At 37.9% G+C, this 18,014-nt stretch overlaps 1 protein-coding gene across 1 annotated transcript in view; it reads left to right on the top strand.

Annotated features, from left to right (window-relative positions):
* The window catches only part of RAVER2 (ribonucleoprotein, PTB-binding 2), an 83,107-nt gene that overhangs the window by 56,115 nt on the left and 8,978 nt on the right, over positions 1-18,014 (top strand). Inside the window, exons 10-11 of the mRNA XM_012639451.1 lie at positions 4,684-4,795; positions 6,435-6,574. Of these exons, the coding sequence (XP_012494905.1) occupies positions 4,684-4,795; positions 6,435-6,574 (252 nt within the window). The remainder of the gene's footprint in view (positions 1-4,683; positions 4,796-6,434; positions 6,575-18,014) is intronic.

Here is an 18,014-nt window from a genome sequence, read left to right as displayed (position 1 = left end):
TTCGAACTCCTGAGCTCAAACAATCCGCCCGCCTCGGCCTCCCAGAGAGCTAGGATTACAGGCGTGAGCCACCGCGCCCGGCCAATTCTGGAAGTTTTTATCCAATCATTTTCTTGGTTTATATACCATTGATATTTATAAATGTTATACTAAGTAGGTAGAATAAAGTATATCTAATTTTTATTTTATTTGTACCCAAAAATACCCTTTGGTTTGTAAGTATTATAAAACTTAGGTAATAAGCAGCTTGTGAGGAAAAAACTTCATGCAGTTTGTTGTATTCAAATGTCAAAATAGTAATAATAATTTTGTAAAAAGTTTTGGTTTTCCTAGTCATAGCAGGCTGTATGGCTCAAATGCACTACAATTGTACGTTGAAAAGCTAAGGCAATTCTTCATAGAATGAATTTTTAAAACTTATCTGCAGTATCCATTGCTTGGATTATTGAGAGAAATTAAAACTTGTGTATAAATACTTCATACCTTTTTGCAGTCTTTAATTCATTGAAAGCACCAGAGTCTTTAGGAAAACTGGATTTGAAGTGATTCATGTCATGGGCAGATGAGTCTCTTTGCAAGAAGACAGCCAAAATGGGGCAGGGTCTGGAAAACAAGTCCTGTGAAGAGAATTCCAGGGCAATGGATATATGGAACCAGGAAAGGGAAGACCAAATGCATACACATTTTTTAAAACATTCAAAAGTAGTCATGTGGTATTTTGTGTTTCTCCAGTGGACAGAATTAGTCCAATAAGTATAACATACAAGAAAGCAGATTTAGGCTTAATGTAAGGAAGAACAATTCATGCTTTCAAGCAAAGAAAGTTTATTTCACAGAGATGGAATGTCATATCACTGAAAGCAATTGGACCCCATCTGTAAAGGATGTTATAGAAATGACTTCCCTTTCTGACAATAGGTGTTGGACCAGGTAACCTCAATGTTTTCTAATTGCAAGATTTAGACTTTGCTGAATAATTGGTTTAAATTTGCTTTAGATTTTTTAGACCTGCATCTTTAATACTGTGTTGACCAGTGACTCTTGAACCTACCTTTTTGTCTCCAAAATCACCTCTGGTGTTTAAAAAAATGATACTAATTGCAGAGGGCTGGACCCTAACGCCCCTGCCCCCGAGAATTCTATAATTTTATTCATGTAGATAGAGATGAGATCTATAGTTTTTGTTTACTGTGGTAAAAGATACAAAACAGAATTTACCATTTTAACTATTTATTTATTTATTTATTTTTTTGAGACAGAGTCTCACTCTCTTGCCTAGGGCGAGTGCCATGGCGTCAGCCTAGCTCACAGCAACCTCAGACTCCGGGCTCAAGCGATCCTCCTGCCTCAGCCTCCCAGGTAGCTGGGTCTACAGGCACGCGCCACCATGCCCGGCTAATTTTTTCTATTTTTAGTTGTTTGGCCAATTTCTTTCTATTTTTAGTAGAGACGGGGTCTCGCTCTTGCTCAGGCTGGTCTCGAACTTCTGAGCTCAGAACGATCCGCCCACCTCGGCCTCCCAGAGTGCTAGGATTACAGGCGTGAGCCACCGCGTCCGGCCCATTTTAACTATTTCTAAGTGTAGAATGGGGTGGCATTAATTACACTCACATGGCTGTGCAACCAACCCCAGAACAACTTCTCATACTGAAACTCTATCCATTAAACAATGACTCTTCATTTCCCACTCCCACTAGCCCCTGATAACCACTCTTTTCTACTTTTTGTCTCTGTGAATATGACTATTCTAAGTATCTCACATAAGTGGAGTCATAGAATATTTGTCCTTTTGTATCTGACTTATTTCACTTAGCATAACCTTTTCAAGGTTCATCTATGTTGTAGCACAGATCAGAATTTCCCTTTTTTCTAAGGCCAGATAATATTCCATTGTATGTATATGCCACATTTTTATGCATCCATCCATGAACACTTGGGTTGTTTCTACCTTTTGGCTGTTGTGAATAATGCTGCTATGAATAATGGTATACAAATGTCTTTTGGAGTCCCTGCTTTCAATTCTTTTGAGGAATTGCTGGATCATATTGTAATTCTATATTTAATTTTTTGAGGAATCACCATACTGTTTTCCACAGCAGCTGCACCATTTTACATTCCTACCGGCAGTGCACAAGGGTTCCAGTTTCTTCACATCCTAGCCAACACTTGTTTTCTGTTTTAATTATAACAAAAATATCATAGATTGAGGGGCTTAAACAACAAAACATTTGTATCTCACAGTTTTAGAGGCTGGAAAGGCTAAGATCAAGGTGTCAGCAGATCCAGTGTACAGTGAGGGTACTATTCCAGGTTTGCAGATGGCCATCTTGTCATTCCATCTGCACATGGAGAGCTAAAGCAAGGTGTCTTGAGTCTCTTCTTATAAGAGCATTAATCCCATTCATGGGGGCTCCACCTTCATGACCTAATTACCTCCCAAAGGCCCTACCTGTTAATACCATCACATTGAGGGTTGGGATTTTAACATATGCATTTTGGGGGGGACACAAATATTTCGTCTATAATACTAGCCATCCTAATGGGTTTGAAGTGGTATCTTATTTTGGGTTTGATTTGCATTTCCCTAATGATTAATGATGTTGAACATTTTCTTTATGTGCTTGTTGACCATCTGGATATTTTCTTTGGAAGAATGTCTATTAAAATCCTTGCCCATTTTAAATCTGGTTGTTCAGTTTTTTTGTTGCTGTTGAGTTTTAAAATTTTCCTATATATATAGTTGACCTTTGAACAACACAGGTTTGAACTGCACAGGTCCACTTTTATGTGGAGTTTTTTCAAAAATATTTTGGAAAATTTTTTTTGAGATTTGCAACAATGTGGAAAAACTTGCAAACAAATTGCGTAGCCTAGATATATCAAAAAATTCAGAAAAAGGTGTATGTCATGAATGCATAAAATACATGTAGATACTAGTATAGTTTATCATACATAGATACAAGTATATTTACTACCATAAATATACACAACTCTATCACGGAAGGTTAAAACTTATCAAAACTTAAATGCACACAAACAGACTGTGCATGGCACCATTTACACTTGAAATGTAAACATAAAGATGCACTATTAAATCACAACTGCATAAAATTAACTGTAGTACATACTGTACTACTGTCATAATTTCATAGCCACTGTAATAGCCTGTTGCTATTGCAGCGAGCTGAAGTGTTGCAGTTATCTGCTTAAAATGCTAAAATTCCATGTGATACTAATCATCTCTGAGCAGTTTGTTTCTTCAATATATTGCTTATTGCAGTAAAAAGTGATTTCTTACAGTTCTCACGTATTTTTCATTGTGTTTAGTGCAATACTGTAAACCTTGAATAACACCATGGGACTCATACAAAGTGCCACTAACGATGTTGAAAGTACTCCCAAGAAGCAGAGAAAATTGTTTGATATGTATGGTAGATTGAGATCTGCAGCTATGGTGCCCCACCATTTCAAATAGACACTTCATCTTGATATAAATAGATGAAGTAAACTTACAGTTTTGATAAATATAGTACAGTATTGTAAATGTCTTTTCTCTTCCTTATGATTTTCTTAATATTTTCTTTTCTCTAGCTTTATTGTAAGAATACAGTATATAATACATGTAATTTACGAAGTATGTGTTAATCGACTTCGTTATCAATAGGACTTCTGGTCAACTGTAGGCTATTAGTAGTAAAGTTTTCGGGTAGCAAAAAGTTATATGTGGCTCTCTGGGAGGCCAAGGCGGGCGGATTGTTTGAGCTCAGGAGTTTGAAACCAGCCTGAGCAAGAGCGAGACCCCGTCTCTACTAAAATTAGAAAGAAATTAATTGGACAACTAAAAATATATAGAAAAAATTAGCCGGGCGTGGTGGTGCATGCCTGTAGTCCCAGCTACTTGGGAGGCTGAGGCAGGAGGATCACTTGAGCCCAGGAGTTTGAGGTTGCTGTGAGCGAGGATGACGCCACGGCACTCTAGCCCGGGCAACACAGTGAGACTCTGTCTCAAAAAAAAAGAAAAAAAAAAAGTTATACGTGGATTTTCCACTGTGCAAGGAGGTCAGCCTCCCTAACCCCCATGTTGTTCAAGGGTCAATTGTATTAGAATCCTTACACCTAACTAGTTATATAAAAATATACTGACATCATATTTTATATATTTTTAGGAAATATGAATTTCTAGCATTATCATCTAAATGTGGAGTTGGAGTTTATTAAACTCGTTTATTTTGTTTGATATTTAGTACCAGAGATAAATAAGGTTTGCTTTTATCATTTGGTCGTGGCCATAAAATATAAAATAAAAACCTTAATAAAAATGTTGATAACAGTATTTCTGGAAATGAGATATAGAATTTGTTTCTCCTTGTGAAGATGAATTCTTTTCTGGTTCAAGTAAGAAGGTTGTACAAAATGGCCTTTAATTCTCTTTCAGTTCTAAAGTTCTGCGGTTCTAGAATAGTTAATTAAAAAAAAACTAATTGAAAAATTAATAGGTGAAATGTGGTAATTTTAGTCAACCTCCATAAGTATTTCATAAGTTTATATCATCAAAGATTAGGCTCCACAAAATTTTATCACACTAGGCTAAATTTATTGAAAAATAAATATTTCTCTGTTCTTTCTGCAGTTTGATTTTCTTATACCTCTTATTAAGCACCACCTCTTTGTTTTTGGTAACAGGCTGCCTCTAAGAATCAGACTTCACTGTTGGGAGAACCACCAAAAGAAATTCGGCTCAGTAAAAATCCATACTTGAATTTGGCAAGTGTGTTGCCCAGTGTGTGCTTATCATGTAAGTGAAGGCTCAGTATTCATATTTTGAAGTTTTATTGAATGCTTTCCATAATTAGTTTTACTTTAATTTTTAAGTTAATGAAAGCAAATAATGACTACCTAAGGCCTAAATTATTTAAGTTGAAAGAATAATTAAAATTAAGACACTTAAAAAATGTGTACTATTTTATTAAGGACAAAATCTTTTATGATATTTTTATTGAGAACATAATTTATCAAATTGTTATGGAATCACGATTGAAAGTAATTGGACAAAGGAATTATTTGGCAATACTGTAATTCTTTACAACACATACAGAATCATATTTCTAAACCAGAGGCTTAAACCAGTATTATATATCCAGAGTATTTGGATACTCCCCAAACGTATGAACTACTAATAATTGGCAGAAATGGAATTCTCGTTTACTTTTTGGAGGACCCCATCAGGCCTCCACTTACTGTGAACCAACTATTTGTTGAAATATAGTTTGAAGAGAAACTCACAAATGTGATGTGCTCTAGGCACAGGATTTTCACTGAAACATTGCTTGTCAATAGTAAAAAACTGGAAAATACCTTAATGTTTATCAATAGGAGAATGGTTAAATAAATGAATAGTTCATCATAAAATGGAATACTTTGTAATTTATTTTTATAATTGAGGGATATCTATGTATACTAACATGAAATGATCTCTGAAGCATATTTTTAAGTAGAAAAAGCAAATGTATGCATATAATTACTCCATATATGTTTATTTAAAGCTGTATATTCTCACATGTACATATTTGGGTATGTAAATGCATAAAGTAAATCCGAGAAAATAAATTCTAAATTGTTACCTATGTGAAGAAGAATAGGGTTGAATGAAAAGATATGGAAGATGAATTTCTTTTTCTTTTTTTTCCCCTTGAGACAGGGTCTCTGTTGCCCAGGCTGGAGTGCAGTGGCATCCTTACAGCTCACTGCAATCTCAAATTCCTGGGTTCAGGTGATCCTCCTGCCTCTGCCTCCCAAGTAACTGGGACTACAGGCTCATGCCATCACGCCCAGCTAATTTTTTATTTTTTGTAGAGACAGGGTCTCACTATGTTGCCCAGTCTGGTCTAGAACTCCTGGCCTCAAGTGATCCTCCCACCTTGGCCTCCCAAAGTGCTGGGATTACAGGCGTGAGCCACTATGCCTGGCTCAATTTCATTTTTAATATACATCCTCTATTTTATGAAGTCTCCTTGAACCCAAACATTAATTTGTAGTTTTTTTAACAGCCAGAAAAAAATTTAAATGTGCCTCTAACATACCTATTATATATTGATCTGGTCTAAAAATTTATGGTGACAACTATTGCATTTACAAGAATGGTTAATTTACATTTTGTACGCCTTGTTTTAAAGATTAGACATATATTATTTTAAATGTTTCCATCAAAATTATTTACCCATAGGACAAGTGTTTACTTTTAGTTGTTTTGGATGAATGAGACAATATCATATACTATACATATTTTTTCCCCTGGGGAAAATAAATAGAGATATATATTGGCAAACTAAAATTTGTTTTTTATTTGCAAATATGGTGAGTTGATGAATTTTGCACTCTGTTTATAATAAAATAAAATAACCTAAATAAAACAAACGTATTGATTTTGCCTTTAGCCTCCGCAAGTAAAACCACTCTTCTTCATAAGACTGGAATTGCAAACAACATTCTGGATGCAATCTCTCAGGGAAATGAATCACAACACGCATTGGAAAAGTGCATCGCTTATTCTCCACCTTTCAGTGATTATGCACAGGTAAATGATTATCAGGTTCTGATATGTAGAAAAATTGATTCAACTATATATTGAGTTCACTGAATATGAAATTGTTATTCCTGTGATACTATCATAGGAAAGTGAAATTGCACTGATCTATACAATATTTCTTGCTCACCATTTGAAATTTGGGAATGTGTTCAAGAGATTGTTTAGTATCATTTTGCATTAGATATTTACGCTAGTAGTCAGCAAACTTCAGCCTACAGAGCAGATTCAGCCCACCACCTGTTTCTGTAAATAAAATTTTATTGTAACACAGCCGTGTCCATTCATTTACACATTATCCATGGTGCTGTCATGCCACAATAAAAGAGTTCAGGGGTTTCAATAAAGACTATGTGGCCTGCAAGATTAAATATTTACTATCTGGCTCTTTATAGCAAAACTCTACTAACCTCTGGTTTACACCAGTGTAAACCTAAGAAACCCAAGGGAATGCCTCTGTTCTTCACTACTGCTCATAGATGTAGAAAAATGATGATATTTACAGGCACTACTGTGCTAACTTTTAAACCAGTCAATCAATAACATGAAAGCATTATATTCAAAAGATGTACTGTGTCATTACTTAAGTATGTCAATTTTGCTTTGGCTCTTTCTTCTTCAACTTAACTCAGTAGCTTGAGCTGAGAGTATATATCATGTTAGCAGTCTGTGATTATGGAATCATGAGAGTTTTATAATTAGCAGTTCTGATTCTTTCTTTTTTCTGAGAGCAGTCAGCTTCTCAGCTCTATCCTGTTTGTTGGAGCAGGGCCTCCACTTTGATTTCCTTGGAGCAACTCTGTGTTTGCCTCATCTGTATCTCATAACTTATAAAAGAAAACCACTATGAATTCACTTAGAATAATTGATGCCTGATTATGCTTTTATGATAGGGTATTAGAAACACAGGTCAAATTCTTTAAAATGGTGCAGCCAGGTATTAGTGAAATATATAATAAAGTCTCTTATATACCTCAGACAAGATGGAAAAATATGGTCGGAAGATGATGTAATTAGGTGACAACATACCTATATTTAAAGGACAGTGATCATGAATTGATGCAGTGTGAAAGGCATTCTCTCATGTTGTTTCATAAGATTCCTTCTTTATTCCTCTATTAGTTAACATTTTAAGTAATGACTTAGATAAGGACATTAATTGTATCCTGATTATCTTTACAGCTGACAAAAGCCAAGGGAATTATTGGAGATCTGTAAAATTATTTATGAATAATTAATAGTTGTGAGTATTAGAAACAGCCTAAATTTCCAGACAGTTCATAAGACTGAGTAAACAACTTATGGCATATTTACACCAGTCAATAAAAAGCCATTATTAAAAATCATGTAAAACAAAATGTAAACACATGGTAAATTTTTCATAATCTATTGTTAATTTATAAAATTTACAAAATATAGTCCTGTATAATTCCAATTTTTTTGTTTCTTTACAAGGAACAAAATTTATAAACAGGAGAAGCACAATAAATTCTTAAAACTTAAGTTAAATGTATGATTTAAGCTTTAAAAACTAATTTTTGCACTGACCTTTTATTTCACTTTTGAAATTAGTCCTTTTTTTTTTTTTTTTTAGCAGTTTTGCTTTTTAGATTACTGTGATTTATCGTATATTTAACATATCCATAGAAAGACTCATTGACACATGGAGAAAGTCTGTGATAGTGATGGCGTTTGCATTGCAAGTGTCCTCCTGCCTCTACACCTGCTTGCCCAGAGATACAGTGGAGGAGTTGGGTTCAGTGTCCCCTTCGACAGTCCTTGCTTCTACCTCATGCTTGCTCATAAAGTGAGATTTCTTCTCTCTCTCGTGTTCTTTCATCCTATAAAGTAATCTTAATTAAATGTTACTAATGGAATAAAGTAACTAGAAAAAGGTGGTCACATGTTAGGAATTCCATCTGTTTCCACTGCTGGAATGGAGGAAGAGATCTAAGGGAACAAAACCAACAGTTTCTGTTTTCTTCTTAACATTTGCTATATGCTTGGCAATGTAGGCATTTACTATTTCTAACAACCCTGTGAGATTTAAATCACCACCTCAGTAATACAAGTGGAGAAGCATAAAGGGAAAAGTAATCTTTCTAAGTTCCTACAGTTAGTCAATAACTTCTTGATTCCAAAGCCTCCATTTTCATTATACCATGGAGAAGTTTCTTCAGGCATGGAAGTAATGTCTCAGAGAAACTATCAGCTGCTACGCATACAGATTAGGAGAAATGAATGTGCCAAGGCATCGATAGATAAAATAATCTTTATTTCCAGTGAAACTGTCACATTTAAAAATCCACATTGGCATATCCAGTATTGGTGAAGCTGCTTATATTGTACTATCTCCCTACAGATAACCATTATTAAAACTGAACTAAATATGACAGAAAAACAACTATTCGAAAGCCCTGGAGAATGATCAGCAGCAGGCAGAAACTGAAGGGGAATTAGCCCTTGAAACAGGAAAGCTTCCCTCTATGAGATTTGTGATTCTGCGGCTTTTTGCCTAACATCACTCCCTAGTCTTTGCAGAAAGTTGTCGTCTTACTGGCTTGAGGAGTCAGAGGACAGAGTTCAGGACTGTCAGCAAGGCTGTAAAGAAAGGGGGAGATACTGGAAAAGAGGGTGTTTCATAGGAAGGAGCCTCAAAGTCTACTTGGCTGATCTCTGAACTACATTTGTGTGAGGGTGTCTCCAGGGGACCTGGTAGAAAACAACAGCCGAAAGGCTGAAAGAACTGAGAAGAGATTCTTTTAATCTCCAGCACAGAGGAAACAGAGTTTTTGGAGTGTGAAGGAGCAAAATTAACTCCGTCTGGAACAAAGATTGACACTTGTTGGGGGAAGATAATATATCCAGCAAACAAAAATTGCTAGATAGTTGAAGAAGCAAGAAGTGCAACTCACAATTGAGAGAAAAAGTAAATTAGTAGGGGGAAAAAAAAAGGTAAATTAGTAGAAACTGACCCGAAGGTGATCCAGATATGGGTCTTAGTAGACAACTATAAAGCAGCTATTATAAATATGTTCAGGAAGGCCAGGCGCGGTGGCTCACGCCTGTAATCCTAGCTCTCTGGGAGGCCAAGGCAGGCGGATTGTTTGAGCTCAGGAGTTCGAAACCAGCCTGAGCAAGAGCGAGACCCCGTCTCTACTAAAAATAGAAAGAAATTAATTGGACAACTAAAAATATATAGAAAAAATTAGCCGGGCATGGTGGTTCATGCCTGTAGTCCCAGCTACTCGGGAGGCTGAGGCAGAAGGATCGCTTGAGCCCAGGAGTTTGAGGTTGCTGTGAGCTAGGCTGACGCCATGGCACTCACTCTAGCCCGAGCAACACGGTGAGACTCTGTCTCAAAATAAATAAATAAATATGTTCAGGAGCTTAAAGGAAAATAAAGTCATAATGAACAGGTAAGGAATGTCTGCCAAGAAATATAAACTATAAAAAATAACTGAATAATTCTAGAACAGAAAACCATAATATCTGAAATAAAAGATACACTGGATGGCCATAGCAGAATATTGGGGAAAGCAGGAAAAAAGTTCAATAACGGTAAAGAAAAAAGAAAGAATTCAATCTGAAGAACAGAGAAAACAGATTTTTTAAAAAACCCAGGGATCTCAGGAAGATATCAAGCAGTTTAAAATACATGTAAGTTGAGTCCCAGGAGAAGAGGAGAAAGATAATGGGGCATGAAAATTTTGAGGAATTAATGGTCCAAAATTTTCCACATTTGCTTCAAAAAAACTTACAGATCTGATAGGCTCAGACACCCTTTGCAATCAGGATAAATAAAAGGAAAATTTTACCTAGGCACATTATAGTCAATATACTGAAAACTAGTTATAAAGAGATACTCTTGAAAGCAAACAGATAAAAAACAGTGCACATTATCTTAAGACAGGTTTCTCATCCTTGGCACTGTTGACATTTGTGGCTGGGTAGTTCTGTCTTAAGGAGGGCTTGGGCTCTTCTGTGCATTGCAGGATATTTAGCCACATCTTTGTCCTTTCCCCGGTAGGTTTCCCTCCATTAATGATCACTGTGTTAAGACAACTGGTAAATATGTGGGTAAATTTTAAAAGACTATATATTTTCTCTTAATTTATTTAAAAGCAAAAATTTCAACATTATATTGTGCCATTTATAATGTATGTAGATATAGTATATTTGACAACAGTAGAACAAAGGACAGAATGGGGTAAATGAAATTATGGTTGTAGGGTTATTATATTTTACATGAAGTAGAGCAACAGTAACTCTAAGTAGTCTGTGATAAATTATGCAATGCTTATTGTAATCCATAGAGCAACCGTTATAAAATTATAAAAAGAAGAATATCTAAAATGTGAGTAGTTTAAGTACAGTGAAATTCTAAAAACATTTGATTAAGCCAAAAAAAAGATCAGAAAAGGAGAAAACAATTAGGTGTAATGAAAACAAATATCCAAGAGATAAACCTATATTGAATGTGATGATAATTACATTAAATGAAAACGTTACCTGCTCCATTTATAAGTTTCAACAAGGCAAGAATATATAGTATACTTTTACCACTTACATTCAACATTTTACTGGAGATTTTAGTGCAATAAGGTATTTTAAAAGTATGAAATTGGATATAAAAGTAAAAATGTCTCTGCATGATTGTTTACATGAAATATGATTGTCTATATGAAAAATCATTAACAGTCTAAAAAGTAACCACTAAAACTAATAAGTAAGCTCTGCAAGGTCACAAGGTAGGACAGTATAAAAAAATCAAAGTAGGTAAAAATGGGTCAGAATTTATCTTAAGTACGTTTTCAGTTTGACAGAATCATGAGTTTCAATAACATAAGCAGTATTTCAGCTGTTTGATACGACTGTTCAAATTGCGGTTTTGGTTTTTCATTTGCCACTTGGCATACTTGGCAGTTGCCTGGCATGCTGCACACAGTACTATCTACTTGTGTGTTGCATGCTGCACACAGTACTATCTACTTGTGTGTTGCGTTTTGTGTTACCCTGGTTGCAGGATCTTTCCTGCCAGAAAGCTGACTGCCTGTTCCAGGGAATCAACCACAGAATGTGTGATGAGATGCTGTGATGGGGAAGAGGAAACAACAAAAATGAACAAAATGGCTTGGAAGATGCTTGGTCCCTTTATAGAGCCTAATGCTGCCATCTAGTGGTCCAATAACACAGACATTCTCGCCAGGAAGTACATTATGTGATGAATGCTGTATGGATTTTTGTGTGGGCCACGATAGAATCGGGTGACAAACACCATACAAAAAAAAATTTTTTTTGAGACAAAGTTTTGCTCTGTTGCTCAGGTTAGAGTGCAGTGGTGTCATCATAGCTCACTGCAGCCTCAAACTCCTGAGCTCAAATGATCCTCTTGCCTCAACCTACCCAGTATTTAAAACCCAAGCCTACTTCCAACAATAGTTAGGGGGCACAGGTTATCTATATGTTAACTGTAGACAGTAACTTGGAAAGTACTTTTAAAAAGTGTTTTTGGCTAAAAACTGGAAAGAAAGCTATTGAAATTTATTTTAAATGACCTTATTTTAACCGAATTTGTCTTTTAAATGTTCAAAAAAAATCAACAAAAGACTAGTATATGGTATAAATAAATCTGAGGGCAACTTTGAGTTGCTACTCTGACATGTTAGTCTAATTTTCAGAGTTTTAATGTTGCATTTTGATTTTTTAGAAGTGTTATTAAACATTTAAATCAAAGATACATAATTTGTATAGTTTGGCGTGGCCACTGAAACTAGTGAGGTGATCGAGTTTCACTTTTTTTTTTTTTTTTTTCAGTACAATACCTTTGGGACGAATCGTTAAATCCAAAGTTAGTATTTACCATTACTCATATGAGGAAAGAGAGCAGTTAAGAGGCAAAAATGAATATGAAAGTTGGAAACATTTATGTATATGTAAGGAAGAAATGTATTATATCATTAATGTCACAGAATGAAGCATGTTTTTAAACATTTAACAATGGGGAAAGAAAAATTCTATTTTAAAATAAAACTTCAGAAATATTTAATGTAGAAAAGGCAACATTAATTGATGTTTCTGTTTTAGAATTAATTCTAAAATTAATTCAAGCTGGACTTGAGACAATAGGAGAGGGATATCGGGTTTGATTTGGATCTCAGCAGAACCAGTGCAGGCGTTCATTTTCCGTCCTCTGTCCTCCTGACTCCACAGAAGAGATGTGCTTAGACAAGGACAAGTGGGGCTGGAGGTGAAGGTGAGACTGAGGAGTCCTAAATAGAGGCAGAATTTTCTGAAAACCGATTTGTATTTGTATTTAGGGGGCTCCATGCTAACTGCTTACATTATTTTCAGAAGGGCAATAACAATAAATATCTTTTATCGGACTGGTAGCAGATGAGCCTAATGGAATTCAGTATCGATATTAACATATCCCTAAAGAATCTTCCTGAGGGCTAGTCAAGATTCCCCTTTCCCAGATTCTTAAAAGAGCTTTTAAAACTAGCCCCCAGTTCAATTTACATGAGCTTAAAAATTAAGCTTACGATACACTGTAAGCATTAAACTTCGGCTGTCAAAAATGAAATCGTGACATTCTCTTTTTACATTCATTTGGGAATCAATGGGATAAAAGAAAGTCTACATTTACATGAAGATAAAAAGATTTGCTTTAATAAAAAAATTTTTTTTAAATCTAAAAATAAAGTAGCAACTACATAGTTACAGGATGGGTTTCATAGTAGATGTGTGCTAAAGATTGGATTGGTGGGCGACAGTTAACAGAGCCAGTTAATTTTAAGCTCTAGCAAGAGAGAGCAAGTACTCCAAGCAAGAAGCATGATAATCTGCTTTACCAGGCACTGGTAAGATTACCGTGTCCAGTTCTTCAATGTTGAAGTGTCATAAACTATGGGACATGACTTGGCTGAAGGAACTGGGAGTGCAATGCTTTGAAAATATTTTTTTGAAAGGTATTCATTTATGCATTCACCCAGTATTTACTGAATGCTTACTTTATGGCAGGCACTATTGTAGGCACTAGGGATATGGCAGTGAACAAAACAGACAAAAATTCTTATGGTAATGGAACTTATGTTTGGGGAGTAGTTAAGGAGAAATAGAAAAAGAATAGTAAAATGAATAGTTATAATTGCAGAGAAAATAAAGTGGAGGCTAGAGAGTGTCTGGGAATGCTTTGCCGTTTGAATATATGGTCCAGGAAGGGCTCACTGTGAAATTGATTCTTGGGCGTGTGCCACTTGAGTGTCTGTGTAAAGTGCATCCCAGGGAGGGGGAGCAGCAAGTGCAAAGGCACAGAAGCAGAAACACGCTCGTATGTTAGAGGAGCAGCAAATGGCCTGCAGAGCAGAAGAGGAGTGAGCAAAGTGGAGAGAGGAGACGAAGTCACAGTGGGGGGGGGGGCAGTAGTGGGCACAGACAGCTTAGGACCTTTGAGACCCTTGTAAGGACTTTGGCTTTTACTCCAAGATAGAAAGCCACTGGAATGTCTTGAGTAGAGGGATAATTGACCTTACTTTAATAGGACCCCTCTGGCTGCTGTGTTAAACAATGAGTGTAGAATGTAGCCTGATCAGTTAGGAAGCAGCTGCGGTATAATCCAGGAAAAATGATGCTGGCGTGGACCAGGACGCAGGCAGTGGAGGTGGTGAGAAGTGGCTGGATTGGAGACATTTTTGGAAGGTAGAGTTAACAGGATATACTGAGGGAAAGAGAGTATAGCGTTTTGGCCTAGAAAAATGGAATTGTTATTGACTGAGATGGGCAAGACTGTGAGTGGAGCAGGTTTTTGGTTTTTGGGGTTTAGTTTGGGACATAAATTTAAGATGCCTAAGTGGGGCTGTTACCCTGTTGGTGTTAGTTCATTATACCAGTCTGGAGGTAAGGGGAGAGGTATGGGCAGAGAAACACACTTGAGAACCATTAAATTCCTGTAAATTGCATGAGCTTGGATGAGATCATCAAAGAAGTGAGGGTAAAAGAGAGACCTGGGGTCAGTCACTGTGCATCTCAAGATTTCCCTTTCCATTTTGTTTTTCGGGGAAATAGAAAGCAAATCATCAGCTGAGAGTGAAGATTAGGAATGTGTGTTGGAGATCGAGGAGAGGGAAGGTTTGAAACAATCATCTAGGAGAGTGGGGAAGAAGGGGGTGGTGCCAGGGGATATAGTAGGATCGCCCAGCAGCAGGAGGGGCGAAGGGGGTCCCCTGAAGCTATTCTTGTGTGGATAAGGAAGTATTAGACTTGGATTGTAGTTCCATGGGACAGAGTGGAATCACTGGGTGGAAACTATTCATAGGGTGGTATCACCTCATCCTAAGGAAGACCTTGCTAAAGATTGAGTCTGCTGAAGCGGCTATTTTATTGATTTGATTTCCATCTAGATATTAGACATGGAAAGCTAGAGTACTGTAGCTTTGTTTGGTCTTCAAAGCATAAATGCTCATTGAAATTGTTTTCTCAGATTTTCTAAGTATCCACTTTGTTCTGTCTCACCAGTATGTTCCATGTAAAATTTTAAACCAAATTCTAAATCACACATAGTCTGTGTGTTTGCTTACATGCACGTATCTAATAGCATGGACAAGTTCAACAGCCTCCTGGTGAGACCTCCTAATAATAGCTGTCTCCTCCATCGCCACACTTTTTATGGAGCTGCTTATGGATCCGTCCAAATTCCAAGATCAAGCGTGTCGTCCCATTTATAATAGTGGCATTCCAGCCCCTCCGTGACTGAGGCTAGCTCACCTTTCCAGCCTCACTTGCCACTGCTCTCTCGCCTCTGCCAGCCACCATGGCCTGTCGTAGGCCCTGCTTTTCTGCCATCTGCCTTTGCCGGGCTCTTCCTTTCTCCTAGAGGGGTCGTTTCCTTGTCTCCTCATGTCCATATCCGACCTCACCTCACCTCCAAATCCTAACTCAGGTGCCATCTCGCCCATGAAACCAGCATGCGCACCATTCGAGCCCCTCCCCCATTTTCCCATCTCCGGAAAAGCTTTAGCCCTTTGCTGCTGTTTCTCAGAAGCGAAGCGACAGTCTCCCTTCAGAATTATGTTTTGTGCTTCTCTTACTTCCCTTCCTAAGGTATGAGCTCTTGGAGGGCACAGTTCAAGTTCTGTTCATCTAGGTAGACCCCAGCACACAGCCCAGTGCCTGCAATAGGCAGCCTACGAAGGCATGGGTGCCTACATCCTGCAAATATAAAATGGAAGGAAAAATGCTTGCTTTATACTCTTTCCCTCTTTTGTGGTTTTTCTTTTCTGCTGGTTCTTAGATACAAATTACTTCTCCCACAGCACTGCGCTTTGTTTCAAAAATCTTAATCATGATTCCTCATTCATCAGCATTTATATAAAAGTTAGCTATCTTTGACAGCACATATCAGAAAAATTATCTTTCTCCTAGTATCATGTGGGCTATAATGACATCCTTTTTCGTTTCCTGTTCCCATTAATATTTTCCTGTGCTGCTTGGTGAAGTTCTTTGCTGATCTCTTAGATCTCCGTTGGTCCTTCCTGTGAATGGTGTAGCACCACTGGGAAGTCCTTTGAATGAGAGAATCCAACAGATTTTCTACACGGCTTCTGAGAGCAAAGATGGAATAGAGAGGGAAATCCAGGCCGTTGCTGTGCTTTGCAAGACACGAAAACAGCAGCTCACTGCACAGCAGGAAGAATCGAGAAGGGGAGTGAGGAGAGCCTGGCAGTCCCGCATGCCAGAGTGAGCTGTTTGCTTCCCTCCCCCTTATCTCTGGGAAATCTCATTTGTAGAATGGACTTAAGACTTACAAGAAGAAGAAAGCTTATAAGAAAAAGTTCTTTATACCTGAAGGAAGGGCCTGATGGTGATTGGGTGCAGCATGCAGGAAGATCACCAGCCAACCAAGGGCCCCACATGGAGCAGGCAGCTGGAGGGAACAGTGAAGGGCCCTGGGCAGTGGGAGGACCAGATTTCAGGAAGAGGCTCCAGCTAACAGGTGAGCAGCCATTCGGTTGCAGGCGGCCCTTCTCTAGGGCTGAATCCGGTTCCCATCAACTCAGCTTCAGCAAGTATCAATTTATGGCCAGTCTCATTTCATCTGTCCTCCCACCTGCTCCCCTCCTCAGATTATTCCACAGCAAACCTCAGACATACTTTACTACCAAGAAAAAGTGTAGACAGAAGTATAAGCCAAATTCTTTGCCCATCAGTGTTTCACTCTGTGAAACCTTTTAAACCAGGCCTGTGTGAGGAAGGCTTGTACTATACTGTCCCGATGGTAAGCCACGCTGAAATAAAGTACCAGAGTAGACGGAGTTCTGACTTTGTCTTCTGCCATCCCTCTTCCTAGCACAGATGGTTGAGAATTATTTCAACTATAGACTTACTCTATTCCCTCTGTGGTTGGCTTTGTTTTTTTGTTTTTTTTGAGACAGAGTCTCACTCTTTTGCCTGGGCTAGAGTGCTGTGGTATCAGCCTAGCTCACAGCAACCTCAGACTCCTGGGCTCAAGCGATCCTGCTGCCTCAGCCTCCCGAGTAGCTGGGACTACAAGCATGCGCCACCATGCCCGGCTAATTTTTTCTATATAGTTTTAGTTGTCCGATTAATTTCTTTCTATTTTTTTAGTAGAGACAGGGTCTCGCTCTTGCTCAGGCTGGTCTCGAACTCCTGAGCTCAAACAATCCGCCCGCCTCAGCCTCCCAGAGTGCTAGGATTACATGCGTGAGCCACCACACCCGGCCTTGTGGTTGGCTTTCATTTTAAAAATTGTGACCAATGTTCGTTCAAAAACGATTGCAATTTTAATGGTAGTGTGAGAAGGCTCTTGTGTGTGGCTGAAAGCTTTCCTCGTCAGTCATTTCTGAATTCTTGTACATTAAGTTATATAACTCTGCTTCAACAAGCCTGTCACAGTATTTGTAAAACCTAGAGCTACGAGGGATTAGAGATCATGGGCTGTGCTACAGTGTGACTTACTGTACTGATGACTGTGACCACCTGTGAGGAACATCTGGCCCACTTCCAGTCAGAATCTCTGGGAGGGACCCTGGAAATCTGCATTTTAACATGTTCTCCAGGGGCTTACTTTGGAGACCAAAGTTTTGAGTTCCTGTTACTCTTTAGAGTGTTATCTGAATGTCATGTTATTTTCCTTGACATCATTTGCCAGTTGTACGCCAGCTTATTCTCTCGCCACTTCTTTTGTCACTGGGCAGACTTAACCTCCAATTCTATATGCAGTTCCATTTCTTAGCCACTCCTCCTTCTTCAGAGGAATATTGATACTTGGTATTACTATTCTGGTTCAGGGGGGTTTAACTGGGGGTGATCAGCAGAAGCAGCTGCAATGCTCTTATTTTTTTCTTCCCCCATAATGCCGAGGGTGGAGAGTAAGGGAGCTCAGAGGCCAGTTTGTGATTTACTGAAGTTC

The sequence above is a fragment of the Propithecus coquereli genome, unplaced genomic scaffold (genome assembly GCF_000956105.1).
Source record: "Propithecus coquereli isolate 6110/MARCELLA unplaced genomic scaffold, Pcoq_1.0 Scaffold14, whole genome shotgun sequence".
Classification (NCBI taxonomy): Eukaryota; Metazoa; Chordata; class Mammalia; order Primates; family Indriidae; genus Propithecus; species Propithecus coquereli.
Note: the sequence above shows the minus strand (reverse complement) of the source record. Positions and strands in the feature narration are given on the sequence as shown.